This window comes from Lampris incognitus, chromosome 5 (genome assembly GCF_029633865.1).
Source record: "Lampris incognitus isolate fLamInc1 chromosome 5, fLamInc1.hap2, whole genome shotgun sequence".
Lineage (NCBI taxonomy): Eukaryota > Metazoa > Chordata > Actinopteri > Lampriformes > Lampridae > Lampris > Lampris incognitus.
Window position 1 is genome coordinate 15235859 of NC_079215.1, and position 14206 is coordinate 15250064.

General features: G+C 43.5%; 1 protein-coding gene across 1 annotated transcript in view; it reads left to right on the forward strand.

Annotated features, from left to right (window-relative positions):
• Positions 1-14206, forward strand: part of inpp4b (inositol polyphosphate-4-phosphatase type II B) — a 221129-nt gene that overhangs the window by 162063 nt on the left and 44860 nt on the right. Inside the window, exon 12 of the mRNA XM_056279773.1 lies at positions 10495-10678. Coding sequence (XP_056135748.1) covers positions 10495-10678 — 184 coding nt within the window. The remainder of the gene's footprint in view (positions 1-10494; positions 10679-14206) is intronic.

The following is a 14206-nucleotide window of genomic DNA, read 5'->3' on the forward strand; positions in this document are numbered from 1 at the left end:
AACAACCAGATATAAACACAGTTTCTTTCCACGGGCTGTCATTCAAATGAACTCTTAATTCTGTCAAATAAATCCAACCATTTTGTATATACCATACTGTACAGTGTACATATACTGGTACACTCTGTCATGTCCAAATACCTCAGGCATGTATGCAAGTAACCTGCTAACATCTATTTCAGCGTCTTTGGTATGTTCTCTGCACCATTGCACTTTGTCAGCTCATACTTTGACTGTATATAGTCAATCCTTGTGTATATATCTGAAGATTGTTGTGTTGTAGTGTTGTTATTCTATGTTAAGTACACTGAGGGAGCCACGAAACCAGAGTCAAATTCCATGTATGTGCAAACCTACATGGCCAATAAACATGATTCTGATTCTGATTCTAATGAGCTGGACTGACATGATGTCAGAGCCTTAATTTGTGACATTGATTGGTCAAGAACAATCCATGTAAAATGAATATGAATTTAAATGGCAATTATTAATAAGCAATTTTGTGATCAAAATCACAGAATCTCACTCCCACAAATCCAGGAGAAAGTCAAGAAATTCTGAGTGAAACCATTTCCCTAGCTCTCGCGTTTCACAAATAATTCTCAAACGAAAGATAATTCATGCTTACCGGACCAGATCTTTCCACATCGTTCTCAGTTGTCTTCAGTGATACCGGGGGAAGTATCCCTGATTGGATTTTGTGTGTTAGGTTGAAATACTTTCCTTTTTTCCCGATCAGCTGTGTAGCAAGGCCGTCCTTGACTCCCGGATGGGGAACACATTTTTAATTAGCATGTGTCCTGCAGGTCACCACAAACCTCACAAACCCTGATGGGATGAGTGAGTAGACGAAGAAGCAAGTATGATTGCATTATACTTACAGACATGCCCTCACACACACAAACACACACAAACACATAAATAAATCTGTAAGTGCATGCTGCATATTGCTGCACATATGCCAGTTGAAATCGCGTCCGGTGGCATCCGAGTGGCATGGCGGAATAGACCTGTATCTGTTTAAGTGGGGGAGTACTAGCTTGGTCTAGTCAGAAAGGCACGAACTGATGAAGCCTCTTGGATGAAAGGCAAAACGTCTTCACAGATATATACCAAGTCCAGTTGCACTCGATTCAATTCCTTTGGATAACCATGACCTGGATGAATGAGAACATTCACAGACGTGGGAGAGTACTGCTGGCGTCGTGTGTGGCTGTCGCTTCTCCCTCTCGTAGCCCCCCTTCCCATCCACCTCTGGATGTTTGTGCTATGTTTATCTGTTGTCTTGTTTCACCCCGTTTATTGTTAAGCGACTTTGAGTGCTAGAAAAGCACTATATAAGTTTAATTTATTATTATTATTCCGTTGCCTACCAACACGGGGATCGCCGGTTCGAATCCCCATATTACCTCCAGCTTGGTTGGGCATCCCTACAGACATAATTGGCCGTGTCTAAGGGTGGGAAGCCAGATGCAGGTATGTGTCCTGGTCACTGCACTAGGTCGGGGCGCCTGTTCGGGGGGGAATAACATGATCCTCCCACGTGCTACGTCCCCCTGGTGAAACTCCTCACTGTCAGGTGAAAAGAAGCGGCTGGCGACTCCACATGTATGGGAGGAGGCGTGTGGTAGTCTGCAGCCCTCCCCGGATCGGCAGAGGGGGTGGAGCAGCGACCAGGACGACTCGGAAGAGTGGGGTAATTGGCCAAGTACAACTGGAAGAAAAAGGGGGGGGGGAGAAAAATCACATCCTGTTGTAACAAACCCATATGTCGTCCTCAGATTTGAAGTCAGCTATATTATGTAAATGTTTGTGGCTTGCTTTGCCTCTCGTAGAGGTAGATGTCGTTAAAGCTCAGTATGTGGTCGCTTGAGTGATGCCAGAAGAAACAAGGGGTGATTTTTCCAAAACTGCTAATACAGTACAAAGTCATTACAGGCCATGCCAGATGCAATTAGTTACACAAGGTTTGACACTCGACAGAAAAGGATGAGGAGGCAGACAGACGGGGCTCTGGTGGGGCAGCAAAAGGAATAAGTTGATGGGAAAATAGTTGGGGGGGCCTTCTGATAAAAAAAAAGAAAATGAACTTTATGCTCAAGTGCACAAGTAAATTTGCTGAAGATGGTCAGTTTTATCTGCATGCGTGCTCTTTGATAAGACTTAGCGTATTTTCGAGAGTCCACAGAAATGAAATGATTTTCTCTAAATGCGAGATTAGACTTGAGAAAGTGTTCCCCTCGGAGACAGGACGTTTTGTTTCATATTTGACTTAGCTAATGACTCGCTGTAGCTTAAATTTTCCAATTTTCTGCCTGGCTAGCTGACAATGGCCTTCACCAAGCCTCATCCGCACTTGACCTGAAATCCTGTCATTTTGTCAATCATTGTCAGAAATCGGAATAAATTGGACTTTCCCGCTGCTTCTCCCGTGATTTAGACGAATTTCAGCCCCTCGGGCGATTGTAATGGAAGTGCTTGTTTACTTTAAACAGGAAACTTTTATTATTCCGTGTTTATTTTGCGTTTAACAACGCGTGTCAGGTGTGAATGGTGCGTAGGTGAAAACTTCACCTTGAAGCATCACAGGGATTTTTTTTTCTCTGCTGTATGTGCACATGTGGAGTTGGTGCAGCTAACTAGTCTGCAAAAAAAAAATTATTGAAATGTGTATTTGTGTAGGGATGCACACAAGCAAACACACACCGCTATACGCTCTTGCGTGCTCTTGCCAGCAGCGTGCCTCCTCGCCTTTCAGAGCAACCCCTCCTGTAATCAGGCTTGATTAAAAAAAAAAAAGAAAAAAAGAGAGGGACAATCGGCGAGATGTGAGACTTGGCTATTCAATGTGATATTAATTCATCAAAGAGGGGTGGAAAAAGATTGAGTGAGGAAAAAAGGAAAAGCCTGAGTACAGAGGTGTTACCAGGAGGGCAATAAAAGAGCTATTCATCTTTGTTCCCTGGACATAAGAAGAGAAGGAGGGGGAGCTCTTCCTCGATCCATTTAAAAAAAAAAACCTGCAATGGCCAAGCTTGCCAACGACTACTATATGCGATGTGGGTTGTCTCTCAGGATGGGCCGGGATACCGTTTAATCAATAGCTCTCCCAAGTATTGCTCCAGATACCTTGCACATGCACACGCGCGGGACCGGGGCATTTGTCTTTCGTTAATGCATGCACTCCCACTTAAATGGCTGTTTTAAAAGTCAGTAGAATTTTTATCCTTTTTTAATTGAACCCTATAGACGTGGTCGTGGAAATGCCGAGCCGTCTTAATCTTTTATTAACAACCACGTCTGGACAGTAGCGCAGTAGCACACTTCCGACGGAGTACAGAATTGTGTGTTACCTGGATGTTCCTAATCTGCTCTATCCTGGAAGGATTGCATGTGTGTGTGTGTGTGTGTGTGTGTGTGTGTGTGTGTGTGTTTGTGTGTATATGTGAGTGTGAGTGTGAGATAGAGAGAGAGAGAAACAGAGCAGGACTTATTATCTCCATCTTGGCTTGTGTGTATGACCTCTGTCAAAGGCATAATGTGAGCACTACCCTCTACTCCTAGGGTTAGCTGTGCTTTGTGTGTGCACAGGCTGTGTGGTGTGCTGCACCTCACCACATGCGCCCCTACACGCCAGCCACCACAACAGAGAGGAAACACTGTAATTCTGGCATCTAGTCAGCACTATTGAATGATACATTAGCTGGACAGGCTGTTTTAATCAGATTTTCCATTAAGCCCAGCATGCACAAATTTATCAGAGCATCTTGGGACACTATGCTCATATTTAATGTTATGCAGTATCTTGCTCGACAAAAAAAAAACAAAAAACAAAACTGCCTCCCCGGGTCAATCTGCGGTTAAAAAGAGAGAATATGCAACTGCCTGGGACAGACAGCAGCTTGTTCACACAATGCCTTCTCTGGAATCAGCCGGCTCCAGGCTGTCTGTGATGGAGAAGGACGTTGGCAGTAGCCTTATGGCTGAACTGCGCCTAGTGTGAGATTAGTGCTTTCAGCTCTATCCTGGACGACTGAAGAGGCTCTTTGCTGTTATGCCGGTGTAAAATCACGTCCCCGAGCAGGATTGCGTAACAAAAGGTGGTTGGTCTTTAAAATAATCTGGCGTGATATCAGATCTTCCAGTGTCCCACGATGATGTATATGGGTTTTGGCTGTAGTTAAAAGGCAGCTGCCCACTGTATGATTAGTGGTTTCAGCTTGCTGTCTGAATGATGAAGGAGGCTTTGGCAGTCACCTGGGGTGCCGCAGGGCTCTGCGCTGACGTAGCTGCTTTTTTGCTCCTGCTGGTTGTCAGCAGAAGGCCACAAGCTCTCAATTAATTTCCCCCCCTCTATTAATTAGCCACGCACCAGAGATGCTGGCTTGATTATACCGCGGGGCCAAACCAATGCTTATTGATCATCTGGGAAAAGCAAGGGGAGGTATTCGGTGGGCTCGCCGTTTGCTAGTTTAGTTAATGTATGTTGATAGCTGGGTCCGATTTGCAGAGTACTGCACCCCTATGGAACCCACATACCAGAGGATATATGGTGGGGTTTGATTTTTACTGTGGTGGTCCATTCTCTGTTTAAAATAAAGAGCAAATAGAGAAAAATATAGGTTATTTACCAATAAATGTGTCCATGAAAGTTAGATATGGTAAGTTGGTAGTCTGTTAATGTAGAATTCACATGGTATATTTGTTGGAACCCAGAAAATCCGTGATTTCAGGGTTTGGTAGCTGATATTTTTAGCTCGCACACAAATTGTGCTCACAGGTAGAAAGCAAGGGTAAAATGGAGAACACTACCTTCAGAAATATCCCTGCTCGGTATGCGTAGCCTTTTTTTTTTAAAACGGAATTTTTTTCAGATCCATTCAAAAAGGAAAACGATTTTCCATCAATCTGGGTGGTCAGGGGGGCATTTGAGTTTTTCCCGTATATTTGCAATAATAAATTTCAAAACGTGCGATCTCAGGTTTGTTGTTAGTATCAAGGTAGTGAAAATCTGTCATATAAATGCAGCTCAATATTATTTTAAAATTTGGTAAAAATCTGAATTTTACTTCTTTTTTTCTTTTTTTTGATATCACTGGTTTATTTATTTCTTTTTAGTGTTTTTTTCCAGCCCATCAATCCTTGCACCGCTCAGCTTTGTTTTTGTCCATTACTCTGTTATTATATTTAGTTGACTCATTATCTGGTAATATGATCTGCACATTAGTTCAATTAGGTGCCGCCCACACAAACATGTCATTCAGTGTCGTTGGAATAAACAAAATGTTCAGAGCTTGCAGTACCCCATGTAGTCACGTGTGTATTTGTCTGTGTGATTGCAGGTGAGCAACGGCGATGAGAAGCTGTGAATGAGTAGCTATACAAATGTATTGTAAATGGTTCGAGTGTCTAAAGGTTTGTTTTAGTCCATAATGCCAGTATAGGTCAATAAGTTATCACGTACTTGTGTTGCATTTCATAGATTAGATCAGCTGTTCTCAATCCAGTCCTCAGATGGACCCGGTACTGCTGGCTTTCTGTTCTGCCAGGTAGTTAATTACATTAGCCTATATGAGTGAACAAGAGGGAGGAGAGCAGAATGGTGAGGATTCAAGGAGTAGAGGTGGCGAAGGCATATGAGTCTAAATACTTGGGGTCAACTGTCCAAAGTAATGGGGAGTGCAGAAGAGAGGTGAAGAAGAGAGTGCAGGCAGGGTGGAGAGGGTGGAGAAGAGTGTCAGGAGTGATTTGCGACAGAAGGGTACCAGCAAGAGTTAAAGAGAAGGTTTACAAGATGGTTGTGAGACCAGCTATGTTGTATGGTTTGGAGACGGTGGCACTGATGAAAAGACAGGAGGTGGAGCTGGAGGTGGCAGAGATGAAGATGCTAAGATTCTCATTGGGAGTGATGAAGAAGGACAGGATTTAGGAATGAGTGTATTAAAGGGACAGCTCAGATTGGACAGTTTGGAGCAAGATTGAGATGGTTTGGACATGTGTGGAGGAGAGATGCTGGGTATATTGGGAGAAGGATGCTGAATATGCAGCAGCCAGGGGAGAGGAAAAGAGGAAGGCCAAAGAGGAGGTTTATGGATGTGGTGAGGGAGGACATGGCTGGCGTAACAGAGGAAGATGCAGAGGACAGAAAGAAATGGAAATGGATGACCCCGCTGTGGCGACCCCTAACAAGAGCAGCCAAAAGTAGTAGTAGTAAGTCAGTATTGCACAAATTGAAAATGTAGTAGTAAATTACATTAGCCTGTTGTTCCGGGCCTAAAACCCGAAGATGATTTACCCGAATAAGATGTGCCAATCACTATCGCTTGCATTGTTTCTTTATTTGTGAGCATCCTCCACCAAGTGTAAATAGCATCATGTCTTGATGCATGCTCAATAATCTAGGAAAGAAAATCAAAGAAGGTTGAATCAGTTCATCTGGATACAGTGTTTATTGACGGATACGTTTCATCACTCATCTAAGTGACATCTTCGGTCTAAACTGACTGCAGGTATCCCCCACCCCTTATAAGCAATACAGTACACTACAGTACACTACAGTGCCTAACGACCGCAACCAACGACCAGTTTCATATGCAGATATGGGTGTGACCATTAACGAGTTTCAATGGCCATGTGTACTTTTCACAGAGGATTTGGGAATGTTTGCAATCACAGCATTGTAAGATGGCGACCGATGTACTCTTAGCCCCCCCCCTTAATGGTCACCCCCGTATTTGCATATGAAACTGGTTGTTGGCGTCGGTCGTTATGCAGCTGTAGTGTTTATAAGGGGTGAGGATACCTGCAGTCAGTTTAGACTGAACAGGTCGCTTAGATGAGTGATGAAATGTGTCTGTCAGTAAACATTGTATCCAGATGAACTGATTCAACCTTCTTTGATGTAAATAGCATCCAAAGTGAATGGGCGAGATTGGGCTGAGACACAGCTACATGGCTTAAAATGTACTTTATGTAACTCTTTTTTTTCAGATTCTGGGAGATGCAATGTTCAAATGCTCTCAAGGTCCATTAATCATGAGGCCACTTGAATTGCAAACTTCTAAAACATTTTTAGAGACCGGCTACCGTAGCCGTGAGGCTAAACGTTGCTGACTGGACATGTTGGATGCACAGGGCGGAAACAAACAAACAAAAACAACGTTTCAACATGTATATGTGTGACGCGATGACATCACTCGTGAAATAAGAGATCAGCGCTCCATTTTAAAAAATATATATATAACTAATAGCTCACTTGCATTTGATACGTTTTTTTATCTCGTATGGACACATGGTCTTTATAGAAATGAGCAGATGTGAAAAGATAATTCCGGCAATCATGATGCTTTGTGCTTTTGTGAAATTCAGCCGTTGATCCCCATTCGTTTTACGCTTGCTGCGCTTCTGTGGTGCTGCTGGTACTTGTAGACCTGATGGAGAAGGACTGGATTAGACAATTACTTTGTGTGTGACCTACCTGGAAAGCTTGCGGAGGAAAATCATAATAGCAACCTGCTACTTTTCCTGTCGAGTAGCCTGTCACTTGTGTGTGTGTGTGTGTGTGTGTGTGTGTGTGTGTGTGTGTGTGTGTGTGTGTGTGTGTGTGTGTGTGTGTGAATTGTAAAGCGCCTTGCGTGGCTGTTGCAGCTAGAAAAGTGCTATATAAAGTGCAACTTGATCGACTGATTGATAGTATTAAGTGAGAAATATGTTTCGTTGGTTTACTGCACATTGTACAGTAGGTGTTTTCCCAAAATGTATAGTTATTCTAAGTCACTGGAATGAGCCTTTGAAACCAGCACATTACAAAAGCCTGATCCAAATCTATTCTGAGGAATCTTCCTCTTCTGCAAAACTCAAACATGTATAAAGCAGGAACGTGGCATATATTACCTGAGTACTCCTGAATTATAAGACGGCTTAACAAAGGCGATCTGGTTGTTGTATGAGAAATACGATGTGTTCGGCCTCTCATTTGGAGGTTTATGCTGCTTTACTTTTGCTTGGCTTGCCATCTTTGTAGAAGGTAGCTTTGTACTGAGAGCAGTGCTGATGAGGCAATTACAGTTCTCTGCTTTAGCCTGCCTCACAGTGGATCAATTCTGTCACCTAGCATCAGGTGGCAGGTCCTAACATTCATTACGTCTGCGTGGGCACCCTAATGGGATTGGATTTGTACTTGTGAGTCACCCGGGCTGTTATGTAATCTCAGCAGCTGAAGCAATTGTCCTCCAGCAAGTTTCTCTTTTGCCTCTGCAGTGTCTCAGTTTTTGTGCTATTTGTCAGATTTTTTTTTAATTCTGCATAATTCAATAAGAGGAATTTAAGCTCAAACAGATTGAAAGGCTCTTACAGAATTTACATTCTTACCATAGATCAGGGGTCTTCATCATTTTTCAGGCCAAGAACCCCTTGGCTGATAGAGACACGGTAGAGGGACCCCTATTACATATCGTATGAAATTGTGTTGCTTATTAAACCGTGCCAGCAATAACATGATCCATGGGTATCTTCGATGTTGTAATTTTTTTAACGAATATGAAGATTTATCTTTGCTTTTTTATAGGTTGTATTTATGTTAATGTGTATTTTCGGGCATATGTTTGGAAGAAAAAAAAGTTTGGGATCAAATAATTTGGCGGACCCCCTGCAGTAACTCTGAGGACCCCCTAGGGGTCATGGACCCCTGTTGAAGATCTCTGACGTAGATTATTAAATTTTGGTCTTTTCTATGATAGTTATATTAATATTAATATGGCTGGCAGCCATACCAACATATACCCTGGCTCTGCCAAATGACAGAAGCTAAGCAAGTATGGGCTTGTCTAGTACTTGGATGGGAGACCACCTGGGAAAAACGGAGTTGCTGCCAGAAGTGGCATTGGTGGGCCAGTAGGGGGGTCTTCCCTCTGTTCCTAATAATAACAACAAATAATCAAAATCCCAATGCCCCAGTGCAGTGACGGGGACACTGCTGTAGGAGATGCCATCCTTCGGATGAGGTCCTGACGTATTGTGGTCATTAAAGATCCCATGGCACGTGTTGCAAAGAGTAGGGGGTTCCCCGGTGTCCTGGCAAATTTCCCAACCTTCCCAACCTGGCTCTCTCCATCTGGCCACCTAATCATCCCCCCATGTAACTGGCTCAATGATTCCTCCCTCTCCACCTCAAGCTGATGTGTGGTGAGCATTCTGGTGTAAAATGGCTGCCGTGCATCACCCAGATGGGTGCTACACATTGGTGGTGATTGAAGTGAGTTACCCCCTTCACTGTGAAGCGCTTTGGGTGTCTAGAAAAGCACTATATAAATGTAATGCTTATTATTATTATTATTATTGTTATTATTATTATTTTAAGGTACACTAGTTAATATGAATGGGGATGAGAGATGTTTGGATGAGGGATTAAGCGTGGTCATGTTCTACAATATACGGTTTAGTACTTTGTACTATTTGCCCTGAATCTCCTCTCATTTAGTGGGGCCTTTGATTAGCTTTGAGCTACTGGGTGGTCATTCTCCAGAGGGCTCATTAGCTGTATTGACAAGAGCAGGATTATAAAGCTAGCCAGTTAGAGACAGACAGAGGCGGTGGCTGGTACCCACTTAAGGCCTGCAGTTTTTCACATTTGTTGATATATCAGGTAACACACACGGTCCTTGAGGGTGTGCTTTCTTCCCTATATCTAAAAAAGGGGGTGTGCTTCAGGGAATATAATGCCGACTGTCTTCCCCTCGCTCTCCTTTCTTCTCTCTCATCTCTGTTCATTCATTTGTGCCTTAGGATCTGGCTCTGGGGTCTGGCCTACATAGAGACTTGCAGAGCTGACTGAACAAGCATAGAGGTTGCAAAGGACTGTCTTACTCCGCAGCACATCTGATAACAGGAAGTCAGTGGAAACTCAGTGAAAGTCACAAAAAATTAACCCGAGGACAATATTTGATTTGAGTGATTTGCCCTGATTCTAGAAACTGACAAAAGGTATTTTTGTCTGAGATTAAGTAGCTGCCTTGATATACGAAGGGGATGAATTATTCATAAAGTGAAAGTGGTTGGACATCGGTCAGCAGATCCAGTTTGACAGTTTAGGATTGGAACCCATAGAGCACTGATACCTTTGTCTTGCCTGTTTTCAAAAGCAATGTGAAAAAATACCTTAAAAAAAGCATTCATCATAAATTCAGCAAAGTTAAACAATTAATCTATTTGCTACTTGTGGTTTTCTGCTTACAGCATGATCTCATCATGGTTTTGCCACTGGCCAAAATAGAAATGAGAGGAAATTAAAAAATGTTTCTTCAGTGCTGCAAGAAAACCCTCATGTATTGGATACCAAGATTTGATCACATTTACTTTGGACTCAGGCTTATGGTGTTGAATGAGTCCATTTTCATCTAACACAATGAAAAGTGCAGTTTTCATTAAGAGTTGGGAATTACAAGTTTTATTTGAATAGTTTTTGGAATATGCTTCTCCTTTTTGTTCTCTGTATAGCTTCAGCACCGCCTACCAGTGTATCTACTACTCCCCAGAGCACACAGCCAAAGCTCAGGAGGTATTGAGCACCATGGGCCACCTCCAGCCCCTCATCTCCAGCTTAGCTGACCGGCTCCTCGTGGCTGCCCAGGAGCACTCTGCCCCTGGCCTGAGGGAAGCACTCAAGAGCCTGTCTGACAAGGTGAGGCTTAGTCACCCCAAACCCCACCACCTCCACTGCCAAGTGCTTGTCCCTGCATATTTCTCAGTCACAAACTTTAGTACTGTATGTTCAGAGCACCTTTTTCTTCTGGCTTTTCATCATACATCACCAGGTAATACTTGAACTGCAAAATCCCTGAACCTTGAAAATTCCCAGTTCTGAACTCAAGCAATAAGTCAGTGGGAATCCAGTACTACTTCTTACTTAAACAATCATATTCTCACAGGTGTTGATTTTGAGTCCATATCCAATAGCTATCTTTGAAAGCGCTGTGATTGTGGGGCTCCTAGGCTGATGACATTGTCATGAGCTGGCTGCCAAATTTTAATTGTTTTCCTCTCACAGGGCACTAGATTTAGAGAGTTACCCTACTGTAGTATGCAAAGGCATGCTGAACCCATCGCGTCCTATAGGTGGGCAAACGTTTACCTTATGGCTACGCCACTTTCACTGTTCCCATAACATCTGGAGACCACCTTATATATTAATAACATATCATAAAAATGCCAGCCAACAAAAGTGAATTGTAGCATGGAGTTTTATGAAGGTAAAGGAGGTTTTATCAGTATAATTAGTGAATTACATCTGCTGTCAGATGGCAGTCTGTTGGGGGAGGGATTGTTTTTGCCACAGTGGAATAGAGTCCAATCAGCCCACTTAATTGGAACGTTCACTCTGTCACCACTTCTCCTCATCTTTGATGAGACACACACACTGGCCAAGCAAACCCCTGCCCTGGTCAGCACGAGTGCTACTCTCTGATTAAAATCTCAAGTTTGTGTGTGTGTATGTGTGTGTTGCAGGATAAAAGTGAGGGCCTATCCCTCAAGGTCTTTTTCTAGGAACTTAATTCTCCACATGGATGTTTAAAAGCTTATCTTTGCAAATTATTATTCAAGCATGCGCTTTTCAGTGCAAAAATATATAAAGCCTGCAGCATCATAGATTTCCACCTGACATGGCTAATCTCTGTCAATGATTATGTCATATTTGATGATATCTTCTATTAACACGTGCATGCAAGTAACCACACACACACACACACACACACACACACACACACACACACACACACCATAACCCAAAAACTTCAAGCACACATGTAGGTTGAGAAAATACTTAAATATCCATATGGAATATGGAATATGAATATGTCTCATACATAGACATATAGGGGCAGCACGGTGGTGCATTGGTTAGCGCGGTCGCCTCACAGCAAGAAGGTCCTGGGTTCAAGCCCCAGGGTAGTCCAACCTTGGGGGTTGTCCCGGGTCGTCTGCGTGGGTTTCCACCGGGAGCTCCGGTTTCCCCCCACCATCCAAAGACATGTAGGTCAGATGAATCGGCCATACTGAATTGTCCCTAGGTGTGTGTGTGTGTGTGTGTGTGTGTGTGTGTGTGTGTGTGTGTGTGTGTGTGTGTGTGTGTGTGTGTGTGTGTGTGTGTGTGTGTGTGTGTATTTTGGCCCTGTGTGATGGCCTGGCGGCCTGTTCAGGGTGTCCCGCCTGCCTCCCAATGACTGCTGGGATAGGCTCCAGCATCCCCACGACCCTGAGAGCAGGATAAGCGGTTCAGATAATGGATGGATGGATGGATGGATGGATGGATATATATCACCCCACTCACACTCCAGATTTGTCAGTGTTGTCAGGCAGATGACAGTGGTTTCCCTGATAAGGACCATGTAAGTGGAAATGAAAGGGGTCCATAGTGAATGTATGTTGTGTCAGTCTTTACTGACAAGCACATACACTTCCCCAGCACTTTGGTCAACTCCAGTTGTTTTTAACTGTGCTTTACAAATAAACTTAGACTTGACTTGACTTCCCTAGCATCTCTAAAAAAAAAAAAAAAAGGGCATGGGCACTTAAAGTCTGTGGTATGCAAAAACTTTTCTGTCAAAGAGTTTCTGCTTCAGGCATCCAGTTAGCGTAGCAGTCTATTCCGTTGCCTACCAACATGGGGATCGCCAGTTCGAATCCCCGTGTTACCTCCGGGTTGGTCGGGCGTCCCTACAGACACAATTGGCTGTGCCTGCTGGTGGGAAGCCAGATGTGAGTATGTGTCCTGGTCACTGCACTAGCACCTCCTCTGGTCGGTTGGGGCGCCTGTTCAGGGAGGAGGGGGAACTGGGGGGAATCACGTGATCCTCCCATGCGCTACGTCCCCCTGGCGAAACGCCTCACTGTCTGGTGAAACGAAGTGGCTGGTGACTCCACATGTGTCGGAGGAGGCATGTGGTAGTCTGCAGCCCTCCCTGGATCGGCGGAGGGGGTGGAGCAGCAACCAGGATGGCTCGGAAAAGCAGGATAGTTGGACGGGTACAGTTGGGGAGAAAAAGGGGGGAAAATACCCCCCAAATTAAGAGTTTCTGCTTCTTGTACAAGGAGTTGTTGGGCAGGGGGTTAGCTATGGAGGAGGAGCCGTTGCAACATACTCTATGAGGATGAAAGACATGCAATCAGAGTTAGAGAGCAATAGCATCCATTTGATCCAGCTGTGTCCAAAAACACTTGGGGGCACAACATCTTCACTGTGTTGGTAATTACCAACACAGCCATTATAAGCATCTTTATCCACTTCTTGGCAAGATGCTTATAGTGGCTATTTTCATACAAAGATTAAGCCAATGTCCCAGCAGTAGTCGAGTTGGTTTAAACACACCTTTTTTGATGTTCCAGCGAAGTCCATGGTATTGATGGTTGTTTCATAAAGTGATAAACTAAATATGGCTTTCCATAAATATGGTCTTAAGCCAAATAATTGCAGCGATGTGGGTAGAAATGAAAGGGGAATAGGGTGATTCTATTGTTCTGTGATTATATGCAAATAGCTATATGTGGTATCAAATGTGGTGTAAGATGTTCAAAAGATGAGAAAAGATGAGATGGTTAAAAACTGTCTTGATTCTCATTCTCAGCTGCCAATACTCCATTCTCCCGCAGATCCTCAAACTACTTCCCCTTGTAGTTCCCCTTTCCCAACCCTTCTGGGTGCGGCTTAGGTGCCAATCAATCAATCAATCAACCAAAATTAGAGGAATCTTCATAAATTCACAAATTCATAATAATAAACTCAAATAATAGGTTAGGGCTATAATAGCGCCTACAAAGCTGGTTGATGTGTCAATTAATTAATTGAATTTGACTGTGCATATAGAGATCTTACGCGTCACACAGAGTCAGTAGCCTCAGAGCCAAGGGCTATTGCAATCTTGCACTGCCTTCTCAGCAGCCCTTTTTCTTTCTTCGTGAGTGGATTCTTGCACTTTTTTGAGATCAAACATAAAAACATACTATTTTTTTTTCAGTTGAAGTGCATGAAAGCGTTTTCTAGCTTGCACTCCTGTTCAGTCGAGATCACAACAGCAGCTGCAGTAAAGAAATACTAGCACCAAAAAGCTTCTCGGGGGATTCTGAGTATTTCAGTTCACTGAAACGGGTAGATGTGGTACAACAGGTCCTGGGTTTTGTTTGAGGAGCTAGAGAGGCAAAGTCACTCTGGTGT